The 17,053-nt window shown below is 38.3% G+C and overlaps 1 protein-coding gene across 5 annotated transcripts in view; it reads left to right on the top strand.

Moving 5' to 3' along the window:
• Positions 1-12,842, top strand: part of GRIA1 (glutamate ionotropic receptor AMPA type subunit 1) — a 277,144-nt gene extending 264,302 nt beyond the window's left edge. For 2 of the 5 annotated variants that reach the window (XM_040440217.1, XM_040440211.1), the window contains 2 exons: positions 7,297-7,431; positions 12,515-12,842. In XM_040440217.1, the coding sequence (XP_040296151.1) occupies positions 7,297-7,431; positions 12,515-12,703 (324 nt within the window). In that variant the 3' untranslated portion in view covers positions 12,704-12,842. Of the gene's footprint in view, positions 1-279; positions 395-7,296; positions 7,432-12,514 lie in introns of all 5 variants that reach the window. The other 3 variants (XM_040440232.1, XM_040440225.1, XM_040440204.1) reach the window with 2 other exon arrangements.
• The last annotated feature ends 4,211 nt before the right edge of the window (positions 12,843-17,053 follow it).

Here is a 17,053-nt window from a genome sequence, read left to right as displayed (position 1 = left end):
GGTGCAAGAAAGTGGCTCATTCACAGGCAAGGGACGGGTGTTGCTGGTTACTCAAAGTGATATAGTTAATACTCGTCTGGCTTGGCTGGAAGAGAGGGGAGAAATGGGTACTAGGGGATGGAGGGTAAGGGTGGGGGCGCTTGATAGAGTATTGAAGTGTATCACTTTGTCATGGTTCACGCATACGTCAATGAATGCCTCAATGAAATGTTGCTATGCTACTGAATAACATAAAATAACATTGGTGATGTTATTTATGTTATTTCCCATGGTTTGAAGAGGTGCTGTAAACCTAGCGGTATTGAAACTCAGTGAGCAAGGCGTCTTAGACAAGCTGAAAAGCAAATGGTGGTACGATAAAGGGGAATGTGGAAGCAAAGACTCCGGAAGTAAGGTTAGTCACGCCCATAACAGAGTTCCCACCAATGATCACGTGATGCTACAGGGGCCTACTTAATGGTTAACACAGTCTTTTTTTTTCTTCCATACGTTTAACATAGTAAGCCATGTGTTTTTTTTAAGGTTCTTGTCAGCAATTCGATCCATGTAAATATTTAACCCACTACAAGAGACACATTTGTGATATATAGTATCTAATATTAACATGTTGGCTTACTAAAAATACTGTACATGGTCATATACATTGCGCTACAAAATATATTAATAAAAAGAGAAGGAACACCTTTTCAGTGAAATAATTTTTCAAAAATAAACATTTAACATTTGTAATTAGTTTTTGGTAATTAAAAAATAAAAAAAAATTCTATATAGTTTTTTGTCCCATAAACCATTTCCAACTTTTTACTGCATTTTCATTTGTACAAAATATCACCTACAACATTTGTATATATTTAGACAGACAGATTAATATATACCAATACATATCACACATACATAAATTACATATACATTCACTTTTACCAAAATCCTATTTTATTTTATTTTTTGTAATTTTTACCACCTACACTACTTCTGGTATCTATGTCACATTTTCTTTATTTTTTTCAAAACATCTGTTTAATTCAGATTTAAAGATATCCTTAAATACCAAAATCAGAATTACAATTTTCTTATTTTAATGTTTATTCTTATTTAAATGCTTTTGGATAAAACTCTTTATGATGTTATACTTTAAATACTGACATACCATCCAAGATGCTAAATTAAAGATCTGCTGTTCTAGACATTGCCTCTGTTTAAAAAAAATAGATAATTTCTAATCCTAGATATAAAATGGTAATTTATGCAATTGTAATTTCCAAAATACTAGCACATAATGAGTTATGTACATATCCCTTCATAGTATGCAAATCTTTAAATATACTTCTATGTACTGCATTTGTTAACTTTATTTAGTGTAGTAGTATTTACTACCCAAAATTTTTACTAGAACTCTCTCTCTCTGAGATAATTAAAAAATACAGATAATCCCTTCAATTGCCTAAAATAAAAACTCATGTAAGGCTCCATTCACACGTCCGCAAAATGGGTCCGCATCCTTTCCGCAATTTTGCGGAAAGTGTGCGGACCCATTCATTCTCTATGGGGACGGAATGGATGCGGACAGCACACAGTGTGCTGTCTGCAGCCGCAATTGCGGAGCACGCCCCCGATTTTGGGTACGCAGCTCCGCAAAAAGATAGAGCATGTCCTATTCTTGTCCGCAGCTTGCGGACAAGAATAGTCATTTCTATGGGGGTGACGGTCTGGTGTGTTGCGGACCCGCAATTTGCGGGTCCGCAACACACCACGGACGTGTGAATGTAGCCTAATACTCACCAATTCTCTAGTGCCGCTCTCTGCACCGCTGGTCCTCATGCCTCTGCTTGTTTACAAACTGCAGCGGTGACTTGCCGGGATACAGCACATGACTGCAGCAGAAACCACTGTCCTTAGTGACCAACAGCACATGATTTTAGGCATAATGTGCTGTACACCTGCATGTCACTGTTCATACCACCAACATTGTAACATGTGCAGTGACATGCAGTACAACCTGTGACCGCAGCAAGCAATCACTGTCCTCAGCCTTAGAGGACAAGGCTATTGGAGGGCCTATCCAAGAATTTGAATTATCTCTAACAAGTGGACTTTTGACTACTCCAAGTTCAAACATTAATTTATCATATCTCTAGAGCGTTGCGATCCTACAACTCATATTATAAAACATCTGTAAAATAATCTGCTTCAATGTGTAAAATCCATTTTAGCATAAAAAAAATGACAGAATAGAAAATTGCCAATTGATTTGCCCACCAAACCCACAGCTCTAGTGTCATCACAATATATCTTAGCCAGCCCATGCCAAAAATCTCCCAAATTTATCTGATTGCATATATTATTACTTTTATTAACCTTGGATTACAAACATTCATATCAGCACTCACCCCCCTATGTCTTAAGGTCACCCACCGCTATGTTGTATGAGAAGGAAGCCATCCTGAATGCTATGCTAGAACTCTATGCAGTAGTTTCCCTACTATAACAATGAGGAAAGCTTTTGATAAACCCACTGCTTAAAAAGTAAAACGAAAAATATAAAATAATAATAATAAAAGTAATAATGACAATTATTTGTTTAAAGTTAAAGTCATAAAATAGTGAGCGTACCAAAATAGGATGATGTGTTGAATGCAGGTGATAGTGTAAGGGTCCATTCACACATCCGTAATTTGGGTCCGCATTCGTTCCGCAATTTGCAGACCCATTCACTTTCAATGGGGCTGAAACGGATGCGAATCCGCATTTTCGGGATCCGCATCCGCATTTTCGGGATTCACATCAGTTTTTTCGGGATCTGTTTATTCGGGATACGCAATTCCGTTTCTGAAATAAATAGAACATGTCCTATTCTTGTCCACAATTGCGGACCAGAAAAGGCATTTTCTACTACAGTGTCTGTGATATGCGGTCCGCAAATTGCGGATCGCACATTGCAGGTGTCTGTGTTTTGCGGATCCGCAAAACACTTACGGACGTGTGAATGGACCCTAATAATGTAGTTTTCACGATATCTCAAGTTTCCTCCATAAAAGGTATCAACACATAATGTTTTTTCTTTGATTTTTAATTATTTAATTAATTTTCAATATATTTTAATGTTGACCTGAATTGTGTTTCGTGTGATATGGTAGTGCTAACCAAAATGCCCCAAAATCAGCCACAGTGTTTCTAATAATAGCCACAGTGCCAGCAGTGTTTAAAATACAGTACTTACCTTTCCATGCTCCAGCCACTTCTTCTACAACAAGAAAGTTAAAAGTGAACTTCTGTAGGAAAATGTATTTCTAGATGAATTGATCTGTGACCGACAACCTGTATAAAAAGAAAAACAGGCCACTACCTCTTGGAATAGTCCCAGTGTAGTTGGCAGCCGACCTACGGGGTCACAGACACAAAGCACCAAAGGGTCAGGCAATACTCCTAGTCGGTAAGCAGGCTAAGATCCGGGCAGACCAGGAAAGGTCAGTACAGTAGTGAGGGCAAAAATGGAAGTAGTAGTACATTAATGAATAATGTTTCTACTAAAATTAGCGGAGCAGCGATGGACATGGGCCGCCTATCTAACTTGGTTATTGTGGATTATAAGTAATACATTTGATGATTTTTTTTTACCAAAAGTGGGGCTGTTGCCCAACCAATCAGATCTCTTTACTCATGAAAAATGGCTCTGCGTTTTGTCTGGTATAACATATCACATGAAACACAAGCCAGATTTTGGGGGTCATTTGCAACAGGAAGTTATTGCACAATTTTAGCTCCAGTGCTCCTTATTTTTGAGTTGAGTAGCCAAGAGGGTGAGCTTATCAATGATTGACAGCTATGTATGTATGCACACCTACACAGAGAAGGCTGTCAATTACTTATAGAACTGTCCTTGTTGGCTACTGAGCTCAGAAAGAACAGAGAAGTAAATGAATAAATTACACATTTTGGGTAATCATTTGCCATAAAACTGTATATCAATCTGCTCAGTTCCTCCTGCTCTATAATATGCTGCCTTCAGCATTCTGATACCCAGGTGGCCAAAACTGTACACAATATTCTATGTATCATGAGATCCAGTGTAGCAGAGGAACTCTAAGTACCATCTGAAAGTATTCTAAGCTACTGTAAGTTGCACCTATTGCAAATAACCCCCACTATTGTCTTTTTCTTTACACTTTGCTGTAATCAGACTATTCCTAGGTAAACACGTGTAATACAAACTAATAATTATTATTTTAACTTTTTGTTCTATTAGTATCATTATTATTTTATGTGCTTTAGTCCTATTTTCATGTTCTTGCGTTAGCTCAAAAAAAAATCAAAATATATTTTTTCATTTCTTCAGGTCGTAAGCATTCACAAGAAGAATATTTTCACATTGCATGTTGAATCGGAGTCAACAGAAATCACTCTACAGAAATATATCGGGTTTATTAAAAAATCACATAGTATTGTTACTTTAGCTTTATATTAATGCTATAAAAAGGGAAAGGTTGATCATTAAAGGAGTAAAACGACTAATAATAAGATTAACAATACTATAGGTGACTCATTCATAAACTCATAGCCCTTCACAAACACACATCAAATCACCAGATTCTGCTACATTTTTGCTCATATAATAAAGGCCCTGAAAATGGCAATGGTGGGACTACTGTAATCACTGGGCAGCATTGGGTGCATGCTTAAAGACAAAGCTAATATTTTCTGGAGGGAGGTGGGTTTTGGGGCTGTGCAATGCAATGATGTGGTGGGAGGTAGAAGAATGTCCAAATATTGAAATGGTGTAATGCAGACTGTTTTTTATGGCAGATGCCAAGCCTTTTTGACATGGTAATTTAATTCAAATATACATTATGACCTCAGTTATCGGTGCTAGAAAGTGCATATTGACTTTGATGGTCATGTCCCTTAATAAAAAGATGGATGAGTCAATGGTTTGCAACTGAAACCAACAATTTGTTACAACCCTTAAAATGAACTCTCAAGAGGCTTCGATAGGGTAAGAAAAAAAGAACCCACAGAAATATAGTTAACATGCACATTTTACACCATTACCATGCCACCGGTATAATAAACCCTGCCATATCTTGATTACATCTGCAAAGCGATGATGTTACAGAGTCACCCAACCAGTGATATGCTTTGAACAATGATGTTATCTGTTGTAGTCATTTATGTACTACAAGTCATCTAAGGGGGATTTTAATACAAGGGTAGGAGAGGTGTGAGAAAACCTGGACAAAATAGAATAGAATGGAAATTAATATGCAGATATTGCTAGATTGACAAACACTTTAAATATAAAAGGTTGGGTAGTAAATAACCATACCAGAAAAGGGAAAAAACCTATTCGGGATATAGTATATGGTAGGTTTCAGACAGAAAGAAGTGCAAAGATGATATGAAAGAAAAGATAGTAACAGAAGCAATAGAGATAGTGGGACAATAAATAATGAGGAAAAGATAATGGAGCTGAAAATCCATAACAGTAAAGATATGGTAACTCAGAAAGATAACCAAACAAGCTAGAGTATAGAATTTTAGAAAAACAAAAATATTAAGACTATAAAGGCCCCCACACACATTCAATAGCTGTCGGTTGAAGCATTGTTCCGCTGACAGTTATCTCACCCGACTTCCCCAAAGACATACACATTTGGTTTGGCCAAACATGCATTTGTATTCAATGGGGTGAGAGGAAAAAGTGGCCGGCAGACATTTCTGGCAGTAGCTTATCTCTTGGAAGAACAAAAGGACTAGGCGAAAACTCATTTCACTCAATCCTTCTCTCCCTAGACATCACCTGTCATGAGAGAGTCAGAAACTCCTCATGCTCATTAGACTATTGGCTGAACCCACCGTTCTCTACACTAATGTGTATGGGGGCCTTAAAAAAGTTGAAAACATGGCTAGTAGGACATGGAGTTCAATTAAATCTCTACACAAAACTGATGTTCTTCTTCAGCAATGAGTCCCACAATACAAAAGTTCTCTATACACACAAAGACAATCATATAGGTGCAAAGAAGTTCTGCAAACTGGATCCGGTCCTGATCAGCCAAATATAGAAGCACTATCTCTGATGTTACTTCAAGTTCTTCTTTGTAATAGAAATAGTGGGCAATATGGATTTAATGACTTAGCACTTCATATATGTATGAGTTGCAAAACACCAGGAGTAATTTAACATCTTTTTAAATTCTGGTTCTGTATTCTCAAAAATAAATAGTGGCATGGAATAAGTCAAACAAGTTATGCATTAAAAAAATTTGTAGAACATAATGTTTCATGCTTATAAGAAGACACTTATGAAAAGAGTCCCAGCGCTGGTGCAAGAATACAGGGCTGGACGAGATGTCTAGCCCTGTCAGTCATAGGGGAGGGGGGATTTCAAAGAGCACAGAGGTGTTGTGTTAGTGGTGCTCCTAGCGCTATGTCCAGCTCCTTGGTGCTCCAAATAGGTAATTTGCATAAATATACAAATGAATATATCTCAACAACTATTAAACCTTTAAAGAAAATAAATATATTTTTTACTAAGCATGATCAACCCTTCCAGGCAATAAGTCTTGTTTAATAGGGTTGATTATGCTGGCAGATACTAGAAAGACTAGAAATTAAAAATGATTGGGTCAAAACACTCCAAAAACTTTTTAATTTTTTCACGAAAAACTATTTGAATCTACATTTTTCCCTTTATATTTCCTTACACAGTGAATCTAAAATGGACAATTCCTTTAGGACTGTAGGCATTTCATGGTACCAGTTGTGAACCACTGCTGTAAATATACCTGAAAGGTCTTAAGAGAAACCTTAATTAACTGAGATTATTTTGAGCCATTTTCTATTTGAATTGTAAATCAGCTTTTGCATTTACTGCTTTGCTCAACAAATTTACAAACGCATAAGATTTAGTAGCTGTTCCCTCTCTTGTGCGCACACAAATTTACTATTGTTGCACGGTCATAAAAAAAATCTGGGTAATTTCGAAGCCATATAAATTTCACTCTATTCAAAGACTTAGCTAAACCATCCCCACAACATTATTCCAGAATGTGCTTAATTTATATATACAGACCATATCCAAAAGGCTGAACACCTCTATTGCCAGTTCTAGTAGGCATAAAGGTGCTTGGTGGTGTTGCCTGATGTATGTTTTGGCTTGTTGACATGGTCAATGACATTTAAGAATGGGGGCATAGGTTGCTCAGGAAGCTTGAGGACGTCTTCAACATATTTGGTGCACTAATAACACATTCTTCCCCTTCCTCTTTCCCTTTTCCTATCTTCTGTCACTGGTTCTAGGATAAAACAAGTGCACTAAGCCTCAGCAATGTCGCTGGAGTCTTCTATATCCTGATCGGTGGCCTGGGACTGGCTATGTTGGTTGCCCTAATCGAGTTCTGTTACAAGTCAAGAAGTGAATCCAAAAAGATGAAGGTGGCCTCGCATCTTATGTCATCATCCCCTCTATTACAATCTTGCTTTCTTTTTATAATGCACTGTGTTTTAACTGTATGATTGACTCCAGATTTTCTACAATGGTCACCACTATATTATCAACCTATGGTCAGAAATGCAATTTGTGTTGTTTCTTTTTATTCATGTACCACAGCTAGACACTTTTGCACCTATAGTAATGAAATACTTCAAATACAGTTATTAACTCAGGTTTAAAAGGGAATTCCAATCATTGATATTTTTGGTGTACCCATATCCCTCCTTATTCTCCCATTTTTGGTCACCATCAGCAATTTGGAGACTTCCATTCTCTCATGAATAACGTATTCTATGAATAAGCCATACATGTCAGTGGTTGAAATACCCCTTTAATATTCTGGAGAAACCCTCTAATGGTGTTCTAGAACTAGACACTATTACACATAGTAGGCTGTTACAATGAAGAACACTGAGATTGCTAATAAGCAATAAGCAAAAATTGGGTGTGTATGCTAATAAGGCAAAATTAAACAATGGCAATTAAATTAATGTATGTTCTATGCACACTAGTTAGTTTAGTTAAAGGGTTTGTCTAGTTTAGAAAACTAATTTTCATATGCTGTATATTAGTGGCATTCTGAGTTAATAAAGGGGGCAGTTAGTCAGGATCCTCAGCTATTAAGCAGACTGGAGAGCAGTTGCATAAAACATCCCTTACTTTGGAGGACCTATCCTGTCCTGCATTGCACAGACAACCATTTGATTTGAAAGGAACTTGTGTAATACTGAAAGGGAATCTATCACCAGGATCTTGGACTAATCAGCAGTACTACATAACTATTACTGAACATATGGAGTCCAGATATTTTTATTATCCAACTGGCCTTCCATCCCATCGCTGCTCAAAGCGGTGCTGAAATACATTGCCAGTACTGCTGTGTGCATAATGGACTTTGCATTTCAGTACAGTTTTGAGCGCTGACAATGAGGGAACAGAGGTTAAAAGGAAAAAAAAAAGGTGATCTGGACTCCATATCTACATTACTACTCCTGTTGTGCTGCAGATAATAGTCCAAGGTTATGGTGACAAATCTCGTTTAAAGAGTTATTCCTATCTGGACATTTATATCATATTCACAATATATGCCATAAATGTCCAATACGTTTGCATCCCACATTTGGGAAAGTGTGGGGAAAGGGGGTCCTCCAAACCCCATCTTTTTAGAGGAAAGGTGGCCGTGCAGGTGGAAAGGTGGAGCTGCACTTATCAAACTTTTATGGTATACTTTGTGTCTACATGGGAATACCTCTTTTATTGTGTGAACCAAATACATTTCACTTAAACACAACAAATCACATTTGATCTCCTGAGATCTCAGCAATTAACCTTTGTCATCATTTTAATATTAAGAAAGCCTTCTAAACAGTAGGAGCACATAGTGTTTAGAATGTAGATATTGTAGAAATACTAACATGTGACATCAGTACAGAATTTAAAGGGCTTCTGTCAGCCCACTAAACCGTTTTTAATTTTTTTTAGTTTAATAATAATCCCTACACTGCGAGCTCTGCATACATAAGTTAAATAATCATTTTCGTTCAGTAGAATTTGATAAAAAGCGATTTTTAAAATATGCAAATTACCTTGCTACCAGCAAGTAGGGCGGCTACTTGCTGGTAGCAGCCGCATCCTCCGATCCTAAAGACGCCCCCTCCGCATTGTGATTGACAGGGCCAGGGAACGGAATCGTTCTCTGCTGGCCCTGCCTGTTAGCATTCAAAATCTCGCGCCTGCGCCGCGGCCGTACCTATCTTCAATCTGCGCAGGCGCACTGAGAGACGGCCACTCGCTCGGCCGCTCCATCCTCAATGCGCCTGCGCCAATGACGTCACATCTACACCCGGCGCAGGCGCATTGAGGAGAGAGCGGCCGCCTCTCAGTGCGCCTGCGCAGATTGAAGATGCGTACGGCCGCGGCGCAGGCGCCAGATTTTGAATGCTAACAGGCAGAGCCAGCAGAGAACGATTCCGCTCGCAGTATAGGGATTATTAGTAAACAAAAAAAAAAAAAAACGGTTTAGTGGGCTGACAGAAGCCCTTTAAGTTTAATGACACGTAAGTAAATCAATTTGTTTCTTTTTATTGACCAGCAATAACAGTTTTTTCTAGATAAAAATGTATTCCTTGCTATGGCTGCTTTGCATCCATGTGATAGTTTGTCAAGACATGATGGAATTAGAGAAATGGTCACTATATATATATATAGAAAATAGATATTAGAGAGGGCTCACCTACTAATCAAGAACGGTATGGGTGCACCTACAAAGAGGATTCACCCAATCCTCTAAAAATTATTGAGATCAAGGATAAAAGGATAGTAGGGCACACCACCACTTAGTTCCACAAGGAGCGTTAATAGAACAATATATTTATTATTATTATTTATTTATTTGGTAGCTGCAAATACAGTGAAGGAGTTTAAGCATGCATGGGATAGGCATAAGGCCATCCTTCATATAAGATAGGGCCAGGGGCTATCCATAGTATTTAGTATATTGGGCAGACTAGATGGGCCAAATGGTTCTTATCTGCCGACACATTCTATGTTTCTATGTAATTTCCAAGTAGCTTGTGGAAGTCTTCTGTGCGGGATTTGGGATCCTCGGTGGTCGTCTGCAGCTGTGCTGTACTGGTGGTTACCTGATAATACTCCTACGCTAATGGTTTGTTTCACGCAAGGTTAGGTCTCACCAGGAAAGATCTCACCAGGAAATTACAGGTATCCAGCTTTTTTAAGAAACGAAAATATTCACCGATCCCTCTCCTCTTGCAAAGTACGGGATCGGAGGATTAAAAGTGCTTAAAAGTCAAGCAAGAGGAGAGGGATCGGTGAATATTTTCGTTTCTTAGAAAAGCTGGATACCTGTAATTTCCTGGTGAGATCTTTCCTGGTGAGACCTAACCTTGCGTGAAACAAACCATTAGCGCAGGAGTACTATCAGGTAACCACCAGTACAGCACAGCTGCAGACGACCACCGAGGATCCCAAATCCCGCACAGAAGACTTCCACAAGCTACTTGGAAATTACATAGAAACATAGAAACATAGAATGTGTCGGCAGATAAGAACCATTTGGCCCATCTAGTCTGCCCAATATACTGAGTACTATGGATAGCCCCTGGCCCTATCTTATATGAAGGATGGCCTTATGCCTATCCCATGCATGCTTAAACTCCATCACTGTATTTGCAGCTACCACTTCTGCAGGAAGGCAACTACATCGCAGCCTGCAACAACTCCATTACACGTGGGACTCCACGAGTGATGCAATAAAAACCGGCACTACTCCATCTAAAACAGTGAGTAAAACGGCTCCGGTTTGCTTTACAAACAGGCAGCAATATTCAGCGGCATTATATTGCACATATAAAGTGACGATCAATCCGTGAATACAAGTGATTATATTAAAGACTATATCTAAATATCAGACTGTTCCTTACTATTTAAAGATTACTGATCGGGACATTAGCTGGGTTAATTAACCCATCGGAGAGACAATATCTCTCATTTATACAGACCCTGAAGCCTTGGCCAAAATACAGGGAACCATTAATTCATATTACTGTATTTATGTCTTTTATGCCTTTTATGAATTTTATAAAGTATTAATTTTAGCTATATGATTTAGTATGTTTTAAATAAGTACTGTATATAACGAGATTCAAATAAATATATTGTTCTATTAACGCTCCTTGTGGAACTAAGTGGTGGTGTGCCCTACTATCCTTTTATCCTTGATCACTATATATATATATATATATAGTATATAAATAATATTAGTCATTACAATGCAAGTCTGTAATATTCTGATCAATTAGCGATGGCAGAGAGCAGTTTCAAAGAGAGACTCTCAGGACCCAACACATCTGTGTATTACAAAGACAGTCCACTGATTTCATGTAATACTTCATTTCTCCTATGGCGGTGCTGTAGGGAAATTAAACACTTACAATGTGGGCTTCCCCCACACATTATAACTATTAACTGATTTAATGAAACAATGCATCAGTTTTAAGGAGGTTCTTCAGGAAAAGGAACTAAATAAATAGTCATTAACCCCTTAGTGACCACCCATACTTGTTTTTATGGCAGTCTAAGCACTGCACGGGTCCCCCGTGCAGCAGGGAGCGGGGACCCTGCTCTCACATGAGAGCCGCGGCCCTGCTCTAACAGCCCAGACCAGCAGGGGTGCCGATCCAGGCTGTTTAACACTTTACATGTCGTGGGCAATGGCGCCCGCCGCATGTAAAGTGCTGACAGAGGGAGCGGACTCCCTCTGTCTCCCATCAGCACCCCCAAATGCGATCGCGGGGTGCCGATGTGTGTGAAGGCTGGAAGGGGTCTGATGTAGGCCCCAGACCAGCCTTCAGTAATTTCTGTCTGTTGTAGTCCCCTTGTGGGACTATTAAGTGGTAAAAAAAAAAAGTAAAAAAAAAACTCATTTATTCAATAAAAAAATCCCATAAAAAAATTCTGCTTTTTTTCAATTAAAAATACGCTTTTCAATGAAAAAAAATAGTCCAAAAAAAATATTCCCCATATGTTTGGTATTGCGCATCTCAAATGACCCAGACTACATAAATATCATGTAAATTATCCCCTACGGTAAAAGGTGTATAAAAAACATTTTTCTAAAGACAGAATTTATAACGTAAAAACGCAATGGCAGTATTGGAGGGTGCCCCAGTGGTTGGACCTCCACTGATCTAATAGTGGATAGGTATCTTGTCAATAGAGGATAACTTAACCTAACCAGAATACCCCTTTAAGTTTAATGTATAATCCTACCTTGATCCAGAAGAAGAAAAAAAAAACTGACATCCCTGGGTCAATGTTCCATCTTCAGAAATCAATAGAAAGTGTGTGATACCAAAAAAAAATTGGATGGACTTGCTCTCTAGGTTCCAGTTTAATGTTAAAAGACATATCATCAAAGATATCTAGCAAAAATGTCTCTATGGTTTATGTTGACATGTTATATCGCAGAAAGGACAGGGGTTTAACCCCCTATCCTCCTCAAAGGGTTTCTGTTTAATTCCACAGCAAACAGTAACAGAGACGGTCCGAATGGCAACCTTACCAAGACCTTCAACAGCAGGAGGTAGTGGAGAAAATGGAAGAGTGGTCAGTCATGACTTCCCAAAATCCATGCAGACGATTCCATGTATGAGCCACAGCGCAGGTATGGCCCTAGGAGCAACTGGATTATAATACCAGCAGACTTCACACTGCCTAGTGAAGCAGTGATGAACTTCCCCCCCTTCCAGTGCCAAAAACACAAAGGAAACATTTTATGGACTTTTCGCAGTCACTCAAAGATCTATTTTTTGTTATTTTGTTTTCTTTGTTCTTTTTGCCACATGTGGCAAATCTACAAGACAGTAACTGCAATAAAGAGCTGATTGGGGAAGAGAAGAGAACCTACCCTGTGGGTTGGGCATTTGAATGTGATCAATAGACTCTAACCCCACAACGGTTCAACTCATCAACTCTTAGTATATTCAATTGTTTTAGAGGAATATTTTTTTCCATTTTTGTTCCTTTTTCCTTGCCTTTTCCTGTGTTAGCTTTCTGAATAAATTTGGGCACACATTCTCCTGGCATTCCCTGAAATATTAGGAGATACCACACTGGAATGTCTTTCATATGAGCAGTCCTTCTGTATTAAAATGGGTCTTCTTCGGCTAGAACCAAGATCCAAGAGCAAGAGAAAGTAAAGATTCACAATAAGATGCAGCAGTTGTACATATAAAATCAACGGAATAGTAAAGAAATGGTGAAATCATTCACAGCATCACAGATGGAATTGTGACATTATGCTGTCCAAGATTATTGGATCATTTAAGAAAAATACATAAGGTGGTGCATAATTTGCCAATGGAGGGATGCTACCAGTAGATATCAGATGTCTTTGCTTGATCTCAATCCTAAGCCATGACTATCAACATTTGAGGGCACCAGTCAACTAGCCAAAAGCGCACAGCAACTCAAGAGCATCCAAGTCCACAGCTTACATGACCGCATATAAAGGCATATCTATACAAACAGACCCAAGCAGATGAAGATATGGATACATGTCCTGCAGTTTGTCATCAGAATAAACTTGATTTATGACTTACCAGCTGGATTCTTTGAAGGTATGAAGTCCCACCTACCAACCATGCACTGTTCAGTGGTATTATTTGAATGTTCACATTAATGCTGTCATAATATTAAAAAAATAAAGCAGAAAAATACACAATTTGCCAGCAATCATGGGAATGTCACCAATGTCAGGAGTTACAAATGGACTGCTTTTGGGTCTAACTGCTCTTATGTTGACAGATGATGTGGAGATAGAATTATGCACTTGACACTGCTTTATTCATCTACAAATTCATTCTTTTTTTTTTTTGCTTTAGTCCCTTAGTCTTTCCCACACCTGGAAGGGCTGGAAGAAGTAGTAATATCCAGCAAATAGCCTCTTTCAAAAAGTTCTTCTGAAATATTTGTTGCTTTTTATATTTTTGAGTTCTTGTTTTGGTGTATGAAGCAAACATATGTTATCCTCTAAACCTCTTTTAAAGAGTATGTTACCATTTTGTAGTGGAAACATATCCTTTTTACTTAATTCCTCAAAATTATGAGGAGCGATCCAGCCATCTGACTCAAGGGCCTTGCTACTATTGGAACTGAACTTGACCACGTGATAAGGGCATTGAAGTGAACAAAAAAGATCTGTCTTGCACAGAGAAGGTCTTACTTGCTCAGTGACTTCACAACAAGACTTGGTGGAGTGCAGGACACAACAAATCAGCATTGGAGATGTTGAGTGTTTCACTTGTACTTTGTATTTTTATTACACTTTCTTAAAAACAAAGATGTGGAACCATGCTCGGTTTTTACCCCGAGAGTGGACTCCACATTAATTCACTTCAGGCGTTTCATTCTGTTTTTCCTCTTTGATACCTGGATATTTTTCTCCACAGAAGCTGTATTTGTTTTAACTCTGATGTCAAAAGTGCTAAGCGAGATTACGTTTGGTCAAACAACAGAAGCATTGTTTGGTTTGTTTTTAAGATGTGATGGGGAGGTGGTATCTCTCATCAGCATCTCCTTGCTTCTTGCGTATCTCCTCTTTGTTTTCTTTTTTTTTCTTTGAATTAATATAAAATGGACGTGATTCCTTTATTTGAGACAAAATTACTTCTGTGTAAATGGTATGAATGTGTCCATACAAAAGTAGCACTGAGGATCAGCATACAATATCAGCAGTAAGTAGAACATGGGTGGTTAATAAAAACTGGCAAAAAGCAGATAAGGTGTTAAAATAACAGAATAAGTTATCCTCTGTGGTCCAAACCCTTGCAACCCATCGCTACTGCTCAGGCCAGGCTTTGTTTTCATGGCTGCAGCAGAGAGACGTGTCTGTATACTACATGTGACCATTGCACCAATCACTGGCCTCAGCAGTCTCATGCCATATACCACTGATACTAGTGATTGGCTGCAGTGGTCATGTGTGGAATATGAGTATGTCATCTATGCAGCCAAAGGATCCAAGCAGCAGAACTAGAGCTGAGAGGTTTATTAACCAGTGAATATAACTTGTTTTGCTATTTTAACATTGTCTCTGGCTTTTGCCAGCTTTAGTAACTTGGACAACCCCTTTAATGATAATTCTAGAGTTATAGACCAGTTTTGAGTTTGTACTTCATGCAAAGCTGAATTTAGGTTGGTGGAGGCCTTTGGGAAAAATTTTAGTCAATCCAGCGAGCACTTAATTCCCTACTCCAACCGCATTTAGGTTGCATGTATATGGCTCTCGATACTGAAGTCTGTGGGAGTTATAGTAATAGTAAAGTCAGTAACTCTCTTAGGCTTCAAAACAAAGAGCCACACACATGCATTTTCACCTTTTTTCAGATGGATAGAATTGATGAAAAACCATCAAGGTATCCCAGTTTTTCTGAAAGGTGTGGGCCCGAGAGGTGAGTAGTGTATACACTATACACATAAATAGCAACCACCAGGAGCATAACTAAAATATCCTGTGCCTCATAGGAAACTTTTGAAAGGATCTTTCCCATATTTTAAGTTATGGGGGCCCTTATATTCTAATACAAGCATTTCTTCCTCAATGAAAGTCTCTTGGTCATAAAAACATACTTAAAGGGTCATTAAAGGGTTTGTGAAAGTCCTCCCAACACACATACACACTTAGCCAGACCTGTAAAGGAAAGATTACTTAACCAATTCTTGGCGCTGGCTCCCTGCTCCTGCAGGCTCCCTTAATGTCAACAAGGTCAGTGATTGGCTGCGGCGATGTCAAATCAGATGTTGACATCAAGAGAGCCCAGAGGAGCATCGCAGGCCTGGAGGAGAAGGAGCAGGCACTCAAAAACATCCCCTTTAAATTTAATAGATACTGTAGATTTCAGAAGAAGAGAGACAGTGGGTGATGGATGACTTGAAGGTCCCCAAGATGGTAGAAGCCCTACAGCATCCTACAGCATGGGATTGTGCATTCCACACACAATGCATCTAGACATTTACAATTTTTCAGATCTTCAGTAATAGGTAAAGTAGGGGGATTCAATATCATTTTAGTAAGTAGGGGATTCAGTATTATTTTAGTACACAAATTATATTAATGAACACAGATATGGAAATAAGAACACATTGGGGCAGATTTACTAATAGTATCACACTTTAAACTGTCTAAGAATATTAATTACAGTCTAAATATTAGACAAATTTACCATTCTATAAATTTGGAGTATCATAAATTCGGAGCCAGATTTACGCTACAATTCTATCCATGCACCAAAGATTTGTCTGTGCAACAGAAACAGTTGCTAAATGTGATGCAAAGCACACCACAAAATGTGGCAAAATTTTTTACATTTTCAATAGTAAACCTTCCCCATTAACTATAAAGTTAATCTACAGAAAATGTTTATTGTGTTCTGATCCTGAGTTACAGTCTGTATTATAGCACAGAGATGCACTTACAATTATCCAAGCTTCAGAACTGAAATCTCTTAAAATTCCTTGCCGACTGAACTTACGCAAAGAGTTTTCTTTACTGTAAATGGGTTCTCTACCCCAGGCAATAGGAAAAGCTGTCTCATGCCATTATAGGAGCTCCGATAAACTGTTAGGGTTATGTATGATAATCATTTGTCGACAGTTTCCAGTAGCAATCATAAGGATTTAGAATTTTGCTCTTGCCTATATTACAAAATGTGACTCAGGATCAGTAGTACAAGCAATTAACTGTATTTGCCAAGTTACTTAATTTTTATATATTATTTCTATATAAAAGCTATTTGCAGTTTTAGGGGGGAACATACAATTTAAAGGGGCTTTAGTAGGAATACAATATTGATGATCTGTTCTCAGGATTTATCATTAATATCAGATCAGTGGGGGTCTGACTACTAGCACCCCCACCAATAATCTGTTTGAAAACTAGGCAGCATTTAAGCACTGGGGCTTTTTCCTGGGCCAATGAGTCATGCTCATTGGTCATGTAGCCTACGTGCAGCTTAGTCACATTTAAAGACTTTGGGGGAATTT

This window comes from Bufo bufo, chromosome 1, assembly GCF_905171765.1.
Source record: "Bufo bufo chromosome 1, aBufBuf1.1, whole genome shotgun sequence".
NCBI lineage: Eukaryota > Metazoa > Chordata > Amphibia > Anura > Bufonidae > Bufo > Bufo bufo.
This window is presented reverse-complemented; position numbering and strand designations above follow the sequence as displayed.